This window comes from Salmo trutta, chromosome 5 (genome assembly GCF_901001165.1).
Source record: "Salmo trutta chromosome 5, fSalTru1.1, whole genome shotgun sequence".
Lineage (NCBI taxonomy): Eukaryota > Metazoa > Chordata > Actinopteri > Salmoniformes > Salmonidae > Salmo > Salmo trutta.
Genome location: NC_042961.1, coordinates 3,901,878 through 3,924,609, shown reverse-complemented (window position 1 = coordinate 3,924,609; position 22,732 = coordinate 3,901,878). Strand labels below are relative to the sequence as shown.

Below are 22,732 nucleotides of genomic sequence, written 5' to 3'. Positions count from 1 at the left end.
CTCTTTTTGTCAAACACACTGACTTCTTCTCTCTCTTTCTGTCAAACACACTGACTCTTCTTCTCTCTCTTTCTGTCAAACACACTGGCTCTTCTTCTCTCTCTTTCTGTCAAACACACTGACTCTTCTTCTCTCTCTCTTTCTGTCAAACACACTGACTCTTCTTCTCTCTCTGTCAAACACACTGACTCTTTCTCTCTCTTTCTGTCAAACACACTGACTCTTCTTCTCTCTCTTTCTGTCAAACACACTGACTCTTCTTCTCTCTCTTTCTGTCAAACACACTGACTCTTCTTCTCTCTCTTTCTGTCAAACACACTGGCTCTTCTTCTCTCTCTTTCTGTCAAACACACTGGCTCTTCTCTCTCTCTTTCTGTCAAACACACTGACTCTTCTTCTCTCTCTTTCTGTCAAACACACTGACTCTTCTTCTCTCTCTTTCTGTCAAACACACTGACTCTTCTTCTCTCTCTTTCTGTCAAACACACTGACTCTTCTTCTCTCTCTCTTTCTGTCAAACACACTGACTCTTCTTCTCTCTCTCTTTCTGTCAAACACACTGACTCTTCTCTCTCTTTCTGTCAGACACACTGACTCTTCTTCTCTCTCTTTCTGTCAAACACACTGGCTCTTCTTCTCTCTCTTTCTGTCAAACACACTGGCTCTTCTCTCTCTTTCTGTCAAACACACTGACTCTTCTTCTCTCTCTGTCAAACACACTGACTCTTCTTCTCTCTTCTGTCAAACACACTGACTCTTCTCTCTCTTTCTGTCAAACACACTGAGCTCTTCTCTCTCTTTCTGTCAAACACACTGACTCTTCTCTCTCTCTTTCTGTCAAACACACTGACTCTTCTTCTCTCTCTTTCTGTCAAACACACTGACTCTTCTTCTCTCTCTTTCTGTCAAACACACTGACTCTTCTTCTCTCTCTTTCTGTCAAACACACTGACTCTTCTTCTCTCTCTGTCAAACACACTGACTCTTCTTCTCTCTCTGTCAAACACACTGACTCTTCTCTCTCTGTCAAACACACTGACTCTTCTTCTCTCTCTGTCAAACACACTGACTCTTCTTCTCTCTCTGTCAAACACACTGACTCTTCTTCTCTCTCTCTCTCTCTGTCAAACACACTGACTCTTCTTCTCTCTCTCTCTCTCTGTCAAACACACTGGCTCTTCTTCTCTCTCTTTCTGTCAAACACACTGACTCTTCTTCTCTCTCTTTCTGTCAAACACACTGACTCTTCTTCTCTCTCTTTCTGTCAAACACCCTGGCTCTTCTTCTCTCTTTTTCTGTCAAACACACTGACTCTTCTCTCTCTTTCTGTCAAACACACTGACTCTTCTTCTCTCTCTTTCTGTCAAACACACTGACTCTTCTTCTCTCTCTTTCTGTCAAACACACTGACTCTTCTTCTCTCTCTGTCAAACACACTGACTCTTCTTCTCTCTCTGTCAAACACACTGGCTCTTCTTCTCTCTCTCTCTCTCTGTCAAACACACTGACTCTTCTTCTCTCTCTCTCTCTCTGTCAAACACACTGGCTCTTCTTCTCTCTCTTTCTGTCAAACACACTGGCTCTTCTCTCTCTCTCTTTCTGTCAAATACACTGACTCTTCTCTCTCTTTCTGTCAAACACACTGACTCTTCTTCTCTCTCTATCAAACACACTGGCTCTTCTTCTCTGTCAAACACACTGACTCTTCTTCTCTCTCTGTCAAACACACTGGCTCTTCTCTCTCTGTCAAACACACTGACTCTTCTTCTCTCTCTGTCAAACACACTGACTCTTCTTCTCTCTGTCAAACACACTGACCTCTTCTCTCTCTCTCTCTGTCAAACACACTGGCTTCTTCTCTCTCATCTCTCTCTGTCAACACACTGGCTCTTCTTCTCTCTGTCTGTCAAACCACTGCTCTTCTCTCTCTCTCTTTCTGTCAACACACTGGCTCTTCCTTCTCTCTTTTGTCAAACACACTGACTCTTTCTCTCTCTGCCTGTCAAACACACTGACTCTTCTTCTCTCTCTTCTGTCAAACACACTGGCTCTTTCTCTCCTCTCTTTGTCAAACCAACTGACGCTTTCTCTTCTCTCCTCTCTTTCTGTCAAACACACTGACTCTTCTTCTCTCTCTTTCTTCCACACTGGCTCTTTTCTTCTCTCTCTTTCTGTCCAAACACACTGACTCTTCTTCTCTCTCTTTCTGTCAACACACTGACTCTTCTTCTCTCTCTGTCAAACACACTGACTTCTTCTTCTCTCTCTTTCTGTCAAACACACTGACTCTTCTTCTCTCTCTCTCTTTCTGTCAAACACTACTGACTCTTCTTCTCTCTCCTCTTCCTGTCAAACACACTGACTTCTTCTTCTTCTCTCTCTTTCTGTCAACACACCTGGACTCTTCTTGTCTCTCCTCCTTTCTGTCAAACACACTGACCTCTTTCTCTCTCTCTGTCTGTCAAACACACTGACCTCTTCTTCTCTCTTCTTTCTGTCCAAACACACGACTCTTCTCTTCTCCTCCTCTTTCTGTCAAACACACTGGGGATCTGTCTCTCTCTCTCTTCTGTCAAACACACTGATCTTCTTCTCTCTCTTCTGTCAACAACACTGACTCTTCTTCTCTCTCTTTCTGTCAAACACACAATGGACTATCTTCTTCTCTCTCTGTCAAAACACACTGCCCACCCTCTTATTCTCTCTCTCTTGTCAAAACACACTAGACCTTACTCCTTCATCTCTCTCTTCTGTCACAAACACTGACTCTCTTCTCTCTCTTTCCTGTCAAACACACTGACCTCTTCTCTCTCTTTCTGTCCAACAACACTGCTCTCTTCTCTCTCTCATTTCTGTCAATCCCACACGGACTCTTCTTCTCTCTCTCTTCTGTCAAACATCACTGACTCTCTCTCTCTCTCTTTCTGTCAAACACACTGACTCTTCTTCTCTCTCTTCTGTCAAACACACTGACTCTTCTCTCTCTCTCTGTCAAACACACTGACTCTTCTCTCTCTTTCTGTCAAACACCCTGACTCTTCTCCTCTCTCTTTCTGTCAAACACACTGACTCTTCTTCTCTCTCTGTCAAACACACTGGCTCTTCTTCTCTCTCTTTCTGTCAAACACACTGACTCTTCTCTCTCTCTTTCTATCAAACACACTGGCTCTTCTTCTCTCTCTTTCTGTCAAACACACTGACTCTTCTTCTCTCTCTTTCTGTCAAACACACTGACTCTTCTTCTCTCTCTTTCTGTCAAACACACTGACTCTTCTTCTCTCTCTGTCAAACACACTGACTCTTCTCTCTCTTTCTGTCAAACACACTGACTCTTCTTCTCTCTCTTTCTGTCAAACACACTGGCTCTTCTTCTCTCTCTTTCTGTCAAACACACTGACTCTTCTCTCTCTCTTTCTATCAAACACACTGGCTCTTCTTCTCTCTCTTTCTGTCAAACACACTGACTCTTCTTCTCTCTCTTTCTGTCAAACACACTGACTCTTCTTCTCTCTCTTTCTGTCAAACACACTGACTCTTCTTCTCTCTCTGTCAAACACACTGACTCTTCTCTCTCTTTCTGTCAAACACACTGACTCTTCTTCTCTCTCTTTCTGTCAAACACACTGACTCTTCTTCTCTCTCTTTCTGCCAAACACACTGGCTCTTCTCTCTCTATTTCTGTCAGTCCCTTCGGCCCTCGGCCCTCCATTCACACGCCATATACACAAGTGTCCCTACGCTGAAGGAGTGAAAATTATGGAGGGTGTATTAAACCCTCCGATAGCCACTTCAACGGCTTCAGAGCCATGTGGAATCCCATAACGCACCACATTATTTTTGAGTTCGCACAATTTCACACAAAACAATGGAGAGGCGTAATGGAGAGCCACCTGTACTTGTTTGTGTCTGATTTCAAGGCTTGAAACACGTAGCAAATGAAATGTTTAACTGATACTGACGGTTATATATTGTAAAACGACAGGGGGAATCTGAATTTCATGCTCGTTCTATTACTTTAGTTTTAGTTTATTCATTCTACCATTTAAAAAAACAATCACACCAAATGTGAAAATCCACACATAGACATTCATCAAACACACTGACTCTTCATCTCTGTCTGTCTTTTCTGTCTGTCTCCATCTCTGTCTGTCTTTTCTCTGTCTGTCTCCATCTCCGTCTGTCTTTTCTCTGTCTCTGTCTGTCTCCATCTCTGTCTGTCTCCATCTCTGTCTGTCTTTTCTCTGTCTCTGTCTGTCTCCATCTCTGTCGGTCTTTTCTCTGTCTCCGTCTTTGTCTCTCGCTGAAATATGTGACTGTAAGGAAGCACAACAGCTTTATCTCTGTTAGAATTGTAACTGAATTCTACAGGTACAATACCTGTGCACACATGCACAGTCATGATGGTATTTATTGAGCCAGATAGATATTCAACATCTCCTTTACCTTGTCTCCTTGATCTCCTTTCTGTCCTGGAAGTCCTGCCAAGCCTGGTAGACCTTGATCACCCTACAAAGAACAAGAACATTTAATTGATGTAATTTACCTGAACTAGCTTGCTAATGACTGTCCGTCCACACATTAAAATCTCCCAAAGACATGACAAATTCCCCAAGGTACCCCTCTGTCTGAAGTCTGCTTTCAGATCACTTCCATGGACATTAGTGGAACCACCTCTGGAGATGGCAGCCATGCCTCAAACAAAGCAACTACATATTTGTGCCAAATTACTGCTAATAAGCTTTTATTTCCTGCCTTTGGTTGGCATCCAAGAAAACTCATTGGCATAAATGTGCTTTAATTGGTTATTTATTTTCTAGTTTAATACGTTTGGTGGGAGCAGTGGGATATTTGAATTTGGAATTCTGAATGCATGGTTCCATTAGAACAGAACAGAACACTCCAACCCATTAGGATTCTAATTGCTGTTTGGACAGATTGTAACTGAGGATTGCTCAACTCCGATCTCCTATATCGAGGTTGAGTTGAGTATTGATAAGTGGTCGCACCATTTGCTAGCAACAACATTGAGTTGCCATCAGTCGATACATGAAATTCTGAAAACGCTTGCCTGTATCTATTTTTGTCCTGTACAACAAGAGGTCCTTCCGAAGGGTGCTGAAATTCATACTTTTAATAAAAATGTTTATCGAATACAACAACCAACTTTTTCCTAGTTTGTGTTGCTCAACTCAGCATGAATGGACTTGTGCCATTTTAATGTTAGATTACATAGTACGTCAAGGCCTCTACATCTCCCGTCGAGCAACACAAAGCCGTCGAGCAACACAAATGAGTAAAAAGTCGGGGGTTGCATTCAATAAAAGTTTTTATTCAAAGTGTGAAGTACAGTAGTTGTACAGGACAAACCTAGGTACAGGTACGTTTTCAGATTAACATTTTTTACAAGCATCGACTGATGTTGACTCAATGTTGTTGCTAGACCAGTTATCAATACTCAACTCCTCCTCGATATAAGAGAATGGATATAAGAGAATGGATATAAGAGAACGGATATAAGAGAACGGATATAAGAGAACGGATATAAGAGAACGGATATAAGAGAACGGATATAAGAGAACGGATATAAGAGAACGGAGTTGAGCGTTCCTCAACTTGACTGATTGTACCACAGAATTAAATAGAAAACCAAGATTGCTGCCTTTATCAACACATTCTAGAGTTAATAAGGTTTATACCATAGATCACTCTAGTAATATGTATGGTTACGTCCGTAATGGCACCCCATTCCCTACTGGCTTTGGTCAAAAGTAGTGCACAAAACAGAGAATAGAGTGGGGTTTGGGACGTAGGATATTTCTATGGACTGTACCTTCTCTGCTGAACATTGACATCTGTCACTGCTGGAATGCTGGACCCGCTGGACCTGGGCTGGCTGGACGGGCTGGGAGAGCATCTGGGGGAGCAGGCCTGCTCCAGCTGTATCCAAGGGATTGGGAGTCACCCCTCCAGCACCAGGGTCCTCCCTGCTAGGCTCACACTGTAGGAGCAATACAAAGATATACAGTGGCTTGCGGAAGTATTCACTCCCCTTGGGATTTTTACTATTTTGTCGCTTTACAACCTGGAATTAAAATAGATTTTGGGGGGGTTTGTATCATTTGATTTACACAACATCCCGACCACTTTGAAGATGCTAAATATTTTTTACTGTGAAACAAACAAGAAATAAGACAATAAAACAGAAAACTTGAGCATGCATAACTATTCACCCCCCCAAAGTCAATACTTTGTAGAGCCACCTTTTGTAGCAATTACAGCTGCAAGTCTCTTGGGGTATGTCTCATTCTTCAAGGCAAAACTGCTCCAGCTCCTTCAAGTTGGATGGGTTCCGCTGGTGTACAAAGTCATACCACAGATTCTCAATTGGATTGAGGTCTGGGCTTTGGCTAGGCCATTCCAAGACATTTAAATGTTTCCCCTTAAATCACTCAAGTGTTGCTTTAGCAGTATGCTTAGGGTCATTGTCCTGCTGGAAGGTGAACCTCCGTACCAGTCTCAAATCTCTGGAAGACTGAAACAGGTTTCCCTCAATAGTTTCCCTGTATTTAGCGCCATCCATCATTCCTTCATATCTGACCAGTTTCCCAGGTCCTGCTGATGAAAACATCCCCACAGCATGATGCTGCCACCACTATGCTTCACTGTGGGGATGGAATTCTCGGGGTGATGAGAGGTGTTGGGTTTGCGCCAGACATAGCGTTTTCCTTGATGGCCAAAAAGCTAAATTTTAGTCTCGTCTGACCAGAGTACCTTCTTTCATATGTTTGGGGAGTCTCCCACATGCCTTTTGGCAAACACCAAACGTGCTTCCTTATTTTCTTCTTTAAGCAATGTCTTTTTTCTGGCCACTCTTCCGGAAAGCCCAGCTCTGTGGAATGTATGGCTTAAAGTGGTCCTATGGACAGATACTCCAATCTCCACTGTGGAGCTTTGCAGCTCCGTCAGGGTTATCTTTGGCGTCTTTGTTGCATCTCTGATTAATGCCCTCCTTGCCTGGTCTGTGAGTTTTGGTGGGCGGCCCTCTCTTGGCAGGTTTGTTGTGGTGCCATATTCTTTCCATTTTTTAATAATGGATTTAATGTTGCTCTGTGGGATGTTCAAAGTTTCGGATATGTTTTTATATCCGAACCCTGATCTGTACTTCTCCACAACTTTGTCCCTGACCTGTTTGGAGCTCCTTGGTCTTCATGGTGCCGCTTGCTTGGTGGTGTTGCAGACTCTGGGGCCTTTCAGAACAGGTGTATATATACTGAGATCATGTAACAGATCATGTGACACTTAGATTGCACACAGGTGGACTTTATTTAATTTGTTAATTAGTTCTGAAGGTAACTGGTTGCACCAGATCTTATTTAGGGGCTTCCATAGCAAAGGGGGTGAATACATATGCACGCAACACTTTTAATTTTTTTTAATTTTTTGAAACAAGTAACTTTTTTGATTTCACTTCACCAATTTTGACTATTTTGTATATGTCCACTGCATACAAACTGTTTAGACACATTACTCTGCTATTTAAGGGCCAGTTTCCTGGAACCACCTTAAGCCTAATCATTTCATGTTATTATTCAATTATGTTTCTAGTTCACTTGAACTTGAGTCCAGGGATAGACAGCATTTTGGTGTAGAAAGCAATGTAAAATCTCCAATGAAAGTGCTATTTAGTTTAGGAGAAGGCTTCATTTGGGTATAGGAAACCTGTCATAGGCGTCAAAATGAGTAGACCAAGGTGCAGCGTGATCTTGTAGTTTAATGAAAAAAATGAACACTTTACAAATTAAACAAGAATGACAGCAGACAGTTCCGTCAGGTACTTACAACTAAACGGGAAATAACTACCCACAAAAAATAAAGGAAAAACAGGCTGCCTAAGTATGGCTTCCAATCAGAGACAACAATAGACACCTGCCTCTGATTGGAAACCATACCCGGCCAAAACATAGAACACAAAACATAGAATGCCCACCCACCTATCACACCCTGGCCTAGCTAAACAGTGAAAACACAGCTCTCCTAGGTCAGAGCGTGACAAAACCAGACAATTATAGTACAACACATGTTGAAATGCAGTTCTCAAATAGTCTGAAATGTAATAACAGTTCAGTACCACTACCATATTTATAATCAGTTAATGTCCAATGATTCATTGACCCAATGAACCATATTGACTGAGCCCCAGTACTGAAACTCAATGCACACTGAGATAACATCCTGGTTATGGATATATATTATAACTGTCATAGGCCAAAGGTGAGAGGTCACTGAATCACACTATTTCCAACCATATAGACCACATGTGACCTAGCACATTGAATCAACATAACCCAACACTCACTGAGATGACAACATGGTTATGAATACATATAGGCCTAACTGTCAAAATGTCAAAGGTCACTTTGACAGTTAGCAGTCCAAATTGCACACTTTTTCCTATGGGCTCTGGTCAAACGTAGTGTACTATACTGTGAATAGGGTGCTATTTGAGATTCATCCACAGTCTGTAAGGTCACTCTCCATTGACCTGGTCTGCAATATGAGCTAACAGAAGAATATCTATCTATCAATCTATCAATCAAATGTATTTATAAATCCCGTTTTACATCAGCAGCTGTCACAAAGATATTGCACAGCAACCTGGTCCCTTATGGAAAAAACATAATTCAGTTGGGTAGTTTTCAAGAAGGACAAACACAACTCAACCAGATTATATTACCTACTGCCCTTAAATTCAAATCTCGACCAAGAAACCAGTTCCACTGCTTTAAAAATATATATTCCCCTCTAATCAGGGACTGCTTTAGACCTGGGAAACCAGGTGGGTGCAATTAATTATCAGGTAGAACAGAAAACTAGAAGTACTCCGGAACTCGAAGGGTAAGCATGTAATACCCCTGCTCTACTGTATATCAAGCCACGTCGAAGGTCTCATGTATGTCCTAAAATGTGCAGCATACATAAAAGAAGTGTAAAATATCTTACCGTAGATCCTGCCTGCTCACAGCAGTTCTCCATCTCAGCCAGGTATGGGTCACAGTAGATCAGTATTTGTTGCAGTTCGATCTGGAGAGAAAGACATCTGTTAGGGACATTATGATGATTCAGATAGAGAGAAAAAGTAACTTTTTAAAATGCTAGAAGTATATATTTTGAAATATGAAACATGTTTCTTTGACCGATACAAACACAGAAACTGTCCAGTTGTGCGGAGGATTCTAGAATGGTTCTTTAAGGGTGCAAAAAACATTAGATATTACAAGTACGTTCCCAGAACACATTTCCTCTGTTCTTTAAAGGTTCCAAGAATATTTCATTAGGTTGTGGTAACACTGACTGGACAAAAGATATGTTCCCAGAACACATTTCCTCTGTTCTTTAAAGGTTCCAAGAATATTTCATTAGGTTGTGGTAACACTGACTGGACAAGAGTTATGTTCCCAGAACACATTTCCTCTGTTCTTTAAAGGTTCCAAGAATATTTCATTAGGTTGTGGTAACACTGACTGGACAAGAGATATGCTCCCAAAACACAGAAACTGACCAGTTGTGCAAACATTCAGTTATCAAATAAAATGTTATTTGTCACATGCACCGAATACAACAGGTGTAGACCTTACCGAGAAATGCTTACTTACAAGCCCTTAACCAACAATGTGGTAGCAGAGAGAACAGTCTATGACAGAGAGAGGACCCATGCAAAATCTTTTCAGTCTCCTGAAGGGGAATAGGAGTTGGTGTGCCCTCTTGTCTTGGTGTGTTTGGACCATGATAGTTTGTTAGTGATGTGGACACCAAGGAACTTTTAGCTCTTGACCCCCGTCGATGTGAATGGGGGCATAGTCGGTCCTCCTTTTCCTGTAGTCCACTATGAACTTTTGTCTTGTTGAGGGAGAGGTTGTTGTCCTGGCATCACACTGCCAGGTCTCTGACCTCTGCCCTATTGACGGACTCGTCGTCAGTGATCAGGCCAACCACCGTCATGTTGTCTGCAAACGTAATGATCAAATCAAATTGTATTTGTGACATGCGCTGAATAGAACAGGTGTAGACGTTTCCGTGAAATGCTTAATTGCAAGCCCTTAACCAACAATGCAGTTCAAGAAATAGAGTTAAGAAAAGATTTACTAACTAAACTAAAGTTAAAATAAAAAGTAACAATAAAATACAATACCAAGGCTATATACAGGGGGTACCGGTATTGAGTCAAAGTGTGGGGGTACAGGTTAGTCAAGGTAATTTGTACATGTAGGTAGGGGTAAATTACTATGCATAGATAATAAACAGCGAGTAGCAGCAGCAGCGTTAAAACAAAGGGGGGGGGCTTTTTATTAATTGTCCAGCAGTGTTATGGCTTGGGGGTAGAAGCTGTTAAGGAGCCTATTGGGCCTAGACTTGGCGCTCCGGTACCGCTTGCCGTGTGGTAGCAGAGAGAACAGTCTATGACTTGGGTGACTGGAGTCTTTGACAATTTTTGGGCCTTCCTCTGATACCGCCTAGTATATAGGTGCTGGATGGCAGGAAGCTTGGCCCCAGTGATGCACTGGGCTGTACGCACTACCCTCTGTAGTGCCTTATGGTCGAATGCCGAGCAGTTGCCATACCAGGCGGTGATGCAACCGGTGAGGATGCTCTCGATGGTGCAGCTGTATAATTTTTTGGAGGATCTGGGGACCCATGCCAAATCTTTTCCGTCTCCTGAGGGGGAAAAGGTGTTGCCGTGCCCTCTTCACGACTGTCGTGGTGTGTTTGGACCATGATTATGTGTTGGTGATGTGGACACCAGGGATCTTCAAATTCTTGACCCGCTCCACTACAGCCCCGTCGATGTGAATGGGAGATGTGTTGTTGCCTACCCTTACCACCTGGGGTCGGCCCGTCAGGAAGTCCAGGATCCAGTTGCAGAGGGAGATGGTCAGTCCCAGGGTCCTTAGCTTAGTGATGAGCTTTGTGGGCTCTATGGTGTTGAACGCTGAGTTGTAGTCTATGAACAACATTCTCACATAGGTGTTCCTGTTGTCCAGGTGGGAGAGGGCAGTGTGGACTGCGATAGAGATTGCGTCATCTGTGGATCTGTTGGGGCTGTACGAGAATTGGAATGGGTCTAGGGTGTTCAGGAGGATGTTGTTGATGTGAGCCATGACCAGCCTTTCTAAGCACTTTATAGCTATCGACGTGAGTAGTCATTTTGGCAGGTTACCTTCACTTTCTTGGGCACAGGGACTATGGTGGTCTGCTTCAAATATGTTGGTATTACAGACTCGGTCAGGGAGAGGTTGAAAATGTCAGTGAAGACACTTGCCAGTTGCTCCGTGCATGCGTTGAGTACACGTCATGGTAATCCGTCTGGCCTCGCAGCCTTTCATATGAGCAAGACCTGTTTAAGGGTTTTGCTCACATCAGCTATGGACAACGTGATCACAAAGCTGTCCAGTTTCCCTTTGTAGTCCGTAATAGTTTGCAAGCCCTGCCACATCCGACGAGCATCAGAGCAGGTGTAGTAGGATTCAATCTTAGTCCTGTATTCATGCTTTGCCTGTTTGATGGTTCGTCTGAGGGCAAAGCGGGATTTCTCGTAAGCGTCTGGATTAGTGTCCTGCTCCTTGAAAGCAGCAGCTCTAGCCTTTAGCTCATGAGGATGTGGCCTGTAAGGCTTTTGGTTGGGAAATGTATGTACTGACACTGTGGGGACGACGTCGTCGATGCACTTATTGATGAATCCGGTGACTGAGGTGGTATTCTCCTCAATGCCATTGGATGAATCCCGGAACATATTCCAGTCTGTGCTAGCAAAACAGTCCTGTAGCGTAGCATCCGCGTCATCTGACCACTTCCGTATTGACAGAGCCACTGGTACTTCCTGCTTTAGTTTTTGCTTGTAAGCAGGAATCAGGAGGATAGAATTGTGGTCAGATTTGCCAAATGGAGGGCGAGGAAGAGCTTTGTATGCATCTCTGTGTGTGGAGTAAAGGTGGTCTTGAGTTTTTTCCTCTGGTTGCACATGTGACATAATGGTAGAAATGAGCTAAAACGGATTTAAGATTGCCTGCATTAAAGTCCCCGGCCTCTAGGAGCGCCACTTCTAGATAAACATTTTCTTGTTTGCTTATTGCCTTATACAGTTCGTTGAGTGCATTCTTAGTGCCAGCATCGGTTTGTTGTGGTAAATAGACAGCTATGGAAAATATAGATGAACACTCTCTTGGTAGATAGTGTGGTCTACAGCTTATCATGAGGTACTCTCCCTCAGGCGAGCAATACCTTGAGACCTATTTAATATTAGACATCGTGCACCAGCTGTTATTGACAAATAGACCCACACCACCACCCCTTATCTTACCAGACGTATCTGTTCTGTCCTGCCGATGCATGGAAAACCCAGCCAACTGTATAAAATCTGTGTTGTGGTCCAGCCACGACTCGGTGAAACATAAGATATTACAGTTTTTAATGTCCCGTTGGTAGATAGTCTTGAGCGGAGATTATCCAGTTTATTTTATAAGTTACAAACAATGCGAAAAAACACACAAAATAGCACAGTTGGTTAGAAACCCGTAAAATGGCAGCCATCCCCTCCAGCGCCATTCCCATGATGATGGTTTTGGAATTGTGCATTGCCATGCAGTCTTGGGTGAACAGGGAGTACATGAGGGGACTAAGCATGCACCCCTGAGGGTCCCCCGTGTTGAGGATCAGCATGGCAGATGTGTTGTTGCCTACCCTTACCACTTGGGATCATCCTTGTAACATCAGGTGAATGTGTTTTGTACCCCAAAAGAAACATTGTAGAATCATCCGAATAACTGGACAGTTTTGGTGGTTTGGGAACATATATTTTGCGATGTACCCACAATGATCCCTCCAGACTGTTCCCACAACCTAATGAAACATTCTGGGAACCTTTAATGAACAGATTAAATGTGTTGTATGAATGCTGTCACAACATCAGTCAAATGTTAAACATTCATCACCATGAATGGACCGTTTTTGTGTAACCAGAACATTTGCACAACCTAACGAATGTTCTGGGAACTTTCACAGAACCAATTTTGGTTTGCTGGGAAAACATTACTGGTACACTGTGTTAGTACATTACCTGGAAGCCTAATGAGAACTATTGGGGAATGTTCTGTGATGATTGTTACAGATGTGGTGAACAACATTTTAGTGAATGTTAGGAGAATATTCCAACGATATTTCATTTAAAATATTTTGTCAAAAATAAAATATTTTGTTATCATAAGGGATGTTATCATCCTACTGTTAGATAAAACCCTAACTAGAACTTAATGGGAATCTTAGCTAATGTTCTGGGAATGTTCCTGGTTTGCTGGGAGCCTTCTAGACATTGCCCTTGAAGGCAACCATATATAATTACTGTATGTTTAAAACTATCATGTCGATCTCATGGACTGTCAGTCATTTTATCCGTTGCTCCATCTATGAATTTCAGAACGGTTATATTTCCAGATTGTGGCTTTAGGCCTAAACGTACATCTACAGGCCGTCCATCCTCCACCCGAGTTGTAATCAGTGTATATCCGCTGGGGTCGATTTCATCCTTCTCATCTGTCAGCCTCCTCTCTATTAGTTTACAGTCCATGTAAACGGAGACGATGCTGCTCTGGACCGCCACACCCAGCTTGTGCCACTGGCGGTCAAACAGGGTGTGCAGGTCTCGGCTCTTAAAGGTGTAGTGGAGGCTGTTCTTCAGAAGGCCCCGGGCTGAGAACTCCACTGCTCGTTTAGCACCGTCCAACACTACAGACACCTGAAGATAGAGCCGGAGGAGATTGTAAGACATTATATCGTCTCATAACAAGTTATAAAGCTTTATACCTGCCGGTAAAGTGTTACCTTCCATTCATTACCATTACCATCAGGGTCATGGTAGATACAAGCATCAGTCATGGCATGAAAATGTTGATCAATTAACCAATGGTTAACCAACCGACAGACCGACCTACTGACCACCCGGACCAACCGACTTGACTGACCTACCGGCCAACCGACCTACCAGCCAACCAACCGACCGAACGACCTACCAGCCAACCAGCCGATGGACCGACCAACCAGCTGGGCCAACTGGCAGAGTGAGTGAGCGATCGACTGATCAGTCGATCAGTCCAACCAATAAATCAAAATAGATCAAAACCCACTTCAATGCTATACATCCAGACATCATGAATATCCTTTTAGGGGACACTCTGACCTACCTGTGTACCTCCCGTCTGGTCGAATATCTGCCACAAATACCAGCGGTCTTTCTTTGTGGTTTTCCTCAGCCGGAAGGTGGTAACTAGAGAGTATTCACTGGACAGACCGTTGGGGAACACCAATCTGAAAGAAAAAAATTACATTGTTCGAGCTCCATATTGTCAAATTCAATCGCAAAAAAATATGAAACTTAACAATGGGCCTAACAATGAAAATATTGTTTCAGAACCTTCAGTCTTGGTTGGAAGAGCATTAATATACAAACGTAGAAGATTTGACCCATAAAATTAGCATTTGCTAAATGGACTGTCAAAAATAAACATTCAGAATGAATATGAATAATCATGCTGGATGTCATAGCTTTCTATGTGTAGTAAGCAAAACAATCAACTTGAATCACTTCTTCTATAGCCCCCTAGTGCACAATGGCCGCTTACATAAAAAGCTAGAATTTTATGCCAAACATGATTCATCCAGCCAGATTAAATTTATTTCAGCATCCCTGTCATTCCAAATCGAATAATCATTTATTCAAACTTCAATTAAATTCCTCTTACTTCACATACACGTCTAGACTAGAAAACACAAGACCATGGCTAACTACAGTATATAGAAAGAAAACATTGTTATAAAGAGAAAAATACAAAAAGGTAACAAAGAAGAAAAGGCAATAGGTTTGTTAACCCAGACGTTTCAGTTCAACTGAACACTGCTGGCTGAACATCTCTAGCACATTGGGAAGACTGAATGTAATGGGGATGGTGGAACCTCATTCATTATAGAAACACTAACACTATTCCTCTTCTGTTTCTTCACTGATACTTCTCCCCTCCTATTTCCTATTTCCATCCTGTTGAATAAACACTTTAACCCCTCAAACTGAGCCTGGGACTGATGTTCAGATTAGACTATAGTAATGCATTAACAGCTAAAAGTCAAGCACCAGAAACACAATCATTCAGGTTTAGCAGAAATCACAATGATGCAATGATAAGGCCATTCAAAGACATGGGGAGAGAGAAAGAGAGAGAGAAGGAGGGAGCAACAGAGAGAGCGGGATAGAGACGGAGAGAGAGATCAAGGAAGGGAGGGAGAGAGAGGGGTGGGAGGGAAAGAGAGAGAGGGGGTCTGGGGAGCGAGAGAGAAAGAGACATTCAGAAAGCAACACAGAGAAAGGGGAGAGAGAGAGAGAGAGAGAGAGAGCGAGAGAAAGAGAGAGAGAGAGAGAGAGAGAGAGAGAGGTGACATAAGAGTAAGCGAGAGACTAAGCTCACTTCAGATAGCCGGAAATGAGTTCTCCTCTTCACAGATCATGTCATATTCTCTCAGAGCCATACCCCTCCTGCCCTGTGTGTCCCTTGAATTCTCACAGAATGTTGACACAGCATATGATTAAAATATATATGCAGCGAGGTAAAGCCACAGAAAGATCAAATGCTTTCTGAGGGTAGGCGAGAGAAAGAGAGAGACTGGGAAGGTGAATCGTCGCCTTGGGGCAAAAAGAGAACATTTATATTGCAATTCAATGGAGAGAGATGAGCAGGACTATTCATAAAACTAGAGGTTTATTCCCTGAGATTCCCCCTAAATGATTTGGAATTCCTGCATAAAACAGCAGAGATCCCATCTGGGCACATATGACAATTCCACGTCTATTCCACGTTGGTGAAAACAATATTGATTCAACCAATGTGTTCCCAGTGGGATAGGTACGTGTACAGAATAAGGAGAGAGATACATTAAAGGAATTCGACTAATTCAACCCAGAGAGGGGACTAAAACATGTACTTTAAATTTCCATCAAACCTTTAATATCACAGGTTAGGTCTCACTGAGCTGCAATCTGTTCTACAGGGGAGAGCTGTTCTTCATGGTACAGTGCCTTGCAAAACTATTCACCCCCTTGGTGTTTTTCCTATTGTGTTGCATTACAACCTGTAATTTAAATAGATTTTTATTTGGATTTCATGTAATGGACATACACAGAATAGTCCAAATTGGTGAAGTGAAATCAAAAAAATAACTTGCTTCAGAAAAAATGTAACTGAAAAGTGGTGCGTGCATATGTATTCACCCCCTTTGCTATGAAGACCTTCGCCTCTTCAAAGTGGTAGGCATGTTGTGTAACTCAAATAATACAAACCCCCAAAAATCTATTTTCATTCCAGGGTGTAAGGCAACAAAATAGGAAAAATGCCAAGGGGGGTGAATTATTTTGCATGCCGCTGTATTTCTATCTAATGTTAGTGTGTGTAAATGAGACTGTTGAGGTCATTTACACACATTATCTACACTGGAACACTTGAACCCTAAGGGTTAGATGTCAAGGGTTATACGTTACTGACACCTCCTCCCACCCTCTACCCTCCTCCTCCTCCTTCTCATCCTCCCCCCCTCCTCCACAGCTTACCATCTGTGGCTCAAACACATGCTCCTATCAAGTGGATTTGGTTTTTGAACAGCGTTTGCTTTTCCCCCAAACACATTTAAAGTCCTCTCCTTTCTGAATGCCAGTCCAGTGGTGCCTGTCTATGAATCGTCTAGTTCAAACCTAGGACCCTTCGTTTTAACCTCTGGTCTAGAAGTGCTTCATTTGATGAATATTGCTCATTCACCCACAGAAAGATTGACCGTCAAAACGTTGATTTAAAAGAGGCTACCCTCTTACTGCTGTGGGGTCGGGTTGTGGAGAGAAATAAAGCACAACTTTAGTGACAAAACTTTCTGAAAACTATTTTATTTGCTCTCTTCTTTCACTCTTTGACAAAGTGAGTCTGACAGAAATCTAATCATGGATGCCAAAATGACTTGCATCGTCAGCTCGTGTTCAAGACACAAACAAGAAGCACAACCAGATCAAGCTCGGAACGAATATGTTACCTCGTTGATGCAGAGACTATGAATATGCAAACAATCAAAGAAAGTGTGAACGCAAGCACTTTCTGTCAAACTCAAAGTGTGTGTGTGGGTGGAATAGAGAGAGAGAACAAAGAATAGAAAGGGAGAATAGAGAGAGCGAGAGAATAACCCCAGTTGGAAACAATGAATTTGCAATTTCACTGATGTGTTCAGTGGTATGATAAGAGACAGAATACTGAGAGAGATAAAAAGAAAGTTAAAAAGAAAGATAGAAATTGTACTTACATTACAGGGTAGAATACAGTAACACACTAAGACTTATATTACAGGGCAGAATACAGTAACACACTGAGACTTACATTATAGGATAGAATACAGTAACACACTGAGACTTATATTACAGGGTAGAATACAGTAACACACTGAGACTTACATTATAGGATAGAATACAGTAACACACTGAGACTTATATTACAGGGTAGAATAGAGTAACAAACTGAGACTTACATTACAGGGTAGAATACAGTAACACACTGAGACTTATATTACAGGGTAGAATACAGTAACAAACTGAGACTTACATTACAGGGTAGAATACAGTAACACACTGAGACTTACATTATAGGATAGAATACAGTAACACACTGAGACTTACATTATAGGATAGAATACAGTAACACACTGAGACTTACATTATAGGATAGAATACAGTAACACACTGAGACTTACATTATAGGATAGAATACAGTAACACACTGAGACTGACATTATAGGATAGAATACAGTAACAAACTGAGACTTATATTACAGGGCAGAATACAGTAACACACTGAGACTAACATTACAGGGTAGAATAGAGTAACACACATACTTATATTACAGGGCAGAATACAGTAACACACTGAGACTTATATTACAGGGTAGAATACAGTAACACACTGAGACTTACATTATAGGAAAGAATACAGTAACACACTAAGACTTATATTACAGGGCAGAATAAGGTAACACACTGAGACTAACATTACAGGGTAGAATAGAGTGACACACATACTTATATTACAGGGCAGAATACAGTAACACAGTGAGACTTACATTACAGGATAGAATAGAGTAACACACTGAGACGTACATTACAGGGTAGAATACAGTAACACACATACTTATATTGCAGGGCAGAATACAGTAACACACATACTTATATTACAGGGCAGAATACAGTAACACACTGATACTTACATTACAGGGTAGAATACAGTGACACATTGATACTTATATTATAGGATAGAATACAGTAACACACTAAGGCAGCATCCAGCAGCACTATCCATAACTCACTGAAACAGTACCAACATACAAAATAGTGTGTGCACCACAGACAGACAGACAGACAGACAGACAGACAGACAGACAGACAGACAGACAGACAGACAGACAGACAGACAGACACCACCACAGACAGACAGACATACAGACAGATAGCACCACAGACAGACAGACAGGCAGGCAGACAGACAGACAGACAGACAGACAGACAGACAGACAGACAGACAGACAGACACCACCACAGACAGACAGACAGACATACATCACCACAGACAGACAGACAGATAGCACCACAGAGAAACAGACAGCACCACAGACAGGTAGACAGACATCACCACAGACAGACAGACATACAGACAGATAGCACCACAGACAGACAGACAGGCAGGCAGACAGACAGACAGACAGACAGACAGACAGACAGACAGACAGACAGACAGACAGACAGACAGACAGACAGACAGACAGACAGACAGACAGACAGACAGACAGACAGACAGACAGACAGACAGACAGACAGCAGTGGTACTTGATTTCATTTTGAACTCCAGAACCTGTCATTCAGCTTGGCATACAGACATAATGTACAATCACACAATCAGTCCACTAAGAGAGGAGAGATCCCTCCATCTCTGTGGAACAGTATTAATCACACAATCAGTCCACTAAGAGAGGAGAGATCCCTCCATCTCTGTGGAACAGTATTAATCACACAATCAGTCCACTAAGAGAGGAGAGATCCTGCTCTGGGTAAGAGTATCAATTTGGCCTGGGAGCTGCCAGATCGACAGAACATTAACCAGGCCCAGAAAGTCGAGCCCCTCTGCCTTTCCTGAGAGTAAAGAGAGAGATGTTTGGAGGTAGGGGGAAGGAAGGGGAGGAGGTGAGGAAAGGAGAGGAGGGGAGGAGGGGAGAAAGGAAAGGGGAGGGGAGGAGGACTGAAAGGGGAGAAAGGGGGGGTCCTATGCACCTCATGCTGTCCCCCCTACCTCCTTCTCAAATCCCCCTTCACCCCGGACCTCCCAGCTGACAGGCAACATCACCTGTCAAAGTACTCAGATAATTGGAGATGAATGCGGTCTCTCGCCCTCTCTCTCCCCCTCTCACACACACTCTCTTCTCTCTCCCTTCTCTCTTCCCCCTCTTTCTATTCTTCCCCCTCTCTCTCTCTCCCTCTCTCTCCCCCTCTCACACACACTCTCTTCTCTCTCCCTTCTCTCTTCCCCCTCTTTCTCTCGCCCTCTCTCTCCCCCTCTCACACACACTCTCTTCTCTCTCCCTTCTCTCTTCCCCCTCTTTCTCACCCCCTCTCTCTCCCCCTCTCACACACACTCTCTTCTCTCTCCCTTCTCTCTTCCCCCTCTTTCTCACCCCCTCTCTCTCCCCCTCTCTTTCCCCCTCTCACACACACTCTCTTCTCTCTCCCTTCTCTCTTCCCCCTCTTTCTCACCCCCTCTCTCTCCCCCTCTCACACACACTCTCTTCTCTCTCCCTTCTCTCTTCCCCCTCTTTCTCACCCCCTCTCTCTCCCCCTCTCTCACCCCCTCTCTCTCCCCCTCTCACACACACTCTCTTCTCTCTCCCTTCTCTCTCCCCCCTCTTTCTCACCCCCTCTCTCGCCCCCTCTCTCTCCCCCTCTCTCCCCCCCTCTCACACACACTCTCTTCTCTCTCCCTTCTCTCTTCCCCCTCTTTCTCACCCCCTCTCTCTCCCCCTCTCACACACACTCTCTTCTCTCTCCCTTCTCTCTTCCCCCTCTTTCTCACCCCCTCTCTCTCCCCCTCTCACACACACTCTCTTCTCTCTCCCTTCTCTCTTCCCCCTCTTTCTCTCTCCCTCTCTCTCCCCCTCTAACACACACTCTCTTCTCTCTCCCTTCTCTCTTCCCCCTCTTTCTCACCCCCTCTCTCTCCCCCTCTCACACACACTCTCTTCTCTCTCCCTTCTCTCTTCCCCCTCTTTCTCACCCCCTCTCTCTCACCCCCTCTCAATCTCTCTCTCCCCCTCTCACACACACTCTCTTCTCTCTCCCTTCTCTCTTTCCCCTCTTTCTCACCCCCTCTCTCTCCCCCTCTCACACACACTCTCTTCTCTCTCCCTTATCTCTTCCCCCTCTTTCTCACCCCCTCTCTCTCCCCCCTCTCACACACACTCTCTTCTCTCTCCCTTCTCTCTTCCCCCTCTTTCTCACCCCCTCTCTCTCCCCCCTCTCACACACACTCTCTTCTCTCTCCCTTCTCTCTTCCCCCTCTTTCTTACCCCCTCTCTCTCCCCCTCTCACACACACTCTCTTCTCTCTCCCTTCTCTCTCCCCCCTCTTTCTCACCCCCTCTCTCGCCCCCCTCTCTCTCCCCCTCTCTCTCCCCCTCTCACACACACTCTCTTCTCTCTCCCTTCTCTCTTCCCCCTCTTTCTCACCCCCTCTCTCTCCCCCTCTCACACACACTCTCTTCTCTCTCCCTTCTCTCTTCCCCCTCTTTCTCACCCCCTCTCTCTCACCCCCTCTCAATCTCTCTCTCTCTCTTGCGCTCTATTCTTCTCCCGCTTTATGTCTCTCAGCATCGATCTCTCTCTCCCCCTTTCCCCCTCCCATTTGTCTGTCTGTCTGTCTGTCTGTCTGTCTGTCTGGGGGGGGGGGAGACCAAACATAAAGTAGGAATTCATATACCTGTATATATATATATATCACAGTAGCATCATATACCTGTATATATACCACAGTAGCATCATATACCTGTATATATATCACAGTAGCATCATATACCTGTATATATATCACAGTAGCATCATATACCTGTATATATACCACGGTAGCATCATATACCTGTATATATACCACGATAGCATCATATACCTGTATATATACCACGGTAGCATCATATACCTGTATATATACCACAGTAGCATCATATACCTGTATATATACCACGGTAGCATCATATACCTGTATATATACCACGGTAGCATCATATACCTGTATATATACCACGATAGCATCATATACCTGTATATATACCACGGTAGCATCATATACCTGTATATATACCACAGTAGCATCATATACCTGTATATATACCACAGTAGCATCATATACCTGTATATATACCACGGTAGCATCATATACCTGTATCTCTCTTTATCTCTCTCTCTGGTCTCTCTTTCTCTCTTTCTGGTCACTCTCTCTAGTATCTCACTTTCTGGTCTCTCTCTCTTTCTAGTCTCCCTATCTCTGGTCTCTCTCTCTGGTATCTCTCTCTATCTCTCTTTCTGGTCTCTCTCTCTCTCTGGTCTCTCTCTTTCTGGTCTCTCTCTCTGGTATCTCTCTTTCTGGTCTCTCTCTCTTTCTAGTCTCCCTATCTCTGGTCTCTCTCTCTGGTATCTCTCTCTATCTCTCTTTCTGGTCTCTCTCTCTCTGGTCTCTCTCTTTCTGGTCTCTCTCTGGTATCTCTCTCTATCTCTCTTTCTGGTCTCTCTCTCTCTCTGGTCTCTCTCTTTCTGGTCTCTCTCTCTGGTATCTCTCTTTCTGGTCTCTCTCTCTTTCTAGTCTCCCTATCTCTGGTCTCTCTCTCTGGTATCTCTCTCTATCTCTCTTTCTGGTCTCTCTCTCTCTGGTCTCTCTCTTTCTGGTCTCTCTCTGGTATCTCTCTCTATCTCTCTTTCTGGTCTCTCTCTCTCTCTGGTCTCTCTCTTTCTGGTCTCTCTCTCTGGTATCTCTCTTTCTGGTCTCTCTCTCTTTCTAGTCTCCCTATCTCTGGTCTCTCTCTCTGGTATCTCTCTCTATCTCTCTTTCTGGTCTCTCTCTCTCTGGTCTCTCTCTTTCTGGTCTCTCTGTCTCTCTGGTATCTCTCTCTATCTCTCTTTCTGGTCTCTCTCTCTCTCTGGTCTCTCTTTTCTGGCCTCTCTCTCTAGTATCCTTTCTGTCTCTCTCTGGTCTCTCTCTCTGGTATCTCTCTCTATCTCTCTTTCTGGTCTCTCTCTCTCTGGTCTCTCTCTTTCTGGTCTCTCTCTCTGGTATCTCTCTTTCTGGTCTCTCTCTCTTTCTAGTCTCCCTATCTCTGGTCTCTCTCTCTGGCATCTCTCTCTATCTCTCTTTCTGGTCTCTCTCTCTCTGGTCTCTCTCTTTCTGGTCTCTCTCTGGTATCTCTCTCTATCTCTCTTTCTGGTCTCTCTCTCTCTGGTCTCTCTCTTTCTGGTCTCTCTCTCTGGTATCTCTCTTTCTGGTCTCTCTCTCTTTCTAGTCTCCCTATCTCTGGTATCTCTCTCTATCTCTCTTTCTGGTCTCTCTCTCTCTGGTCTCTCTTTTTCTGGCCTCTCT

General features: G+C 43.5%; 1 protein-coding gene across 4 annotated transcripts in view; it reads right to left on the bottom strand.

Moving 5' to 3' along the window:
* LOC115193526 (collagen alpha-1(XIX) chain) overlaps positions 1-22,732 on the bottom strand; it is a 258,296-nt gene that overhangs the window by 230,284 nt on the left and 5,280 nt on the right. For all 4 annotated transcript variants that reach the window (XM_029752231.1, XM_029752233.1, XM_029752234.1 and 1 more), the window contains exons 5-9: positions 14,232-14,355; positions 13,511-13,786; positions 9,001-9,081; positions 5,831-5,998; positions 4,444-4,506 (exon numbers count right to left, since the gene is read on the bottom strand). In XM_029752231.1, the coding sequence (XP_029608091.1) occupies positions 4,444-4,506; positions 5,831-5,998; positions 9,001-9,081; positions 13,511-13,786; positions 14,232-14,355 (712 nt within the window). The remainder of the gene's footprint in view (positions 1-4,443; positions 4,507-5,830; positions 5,999-9,000; positions 9,082-13,510; positions 13,787-14,231; positions 14,356-22,732) is intronic.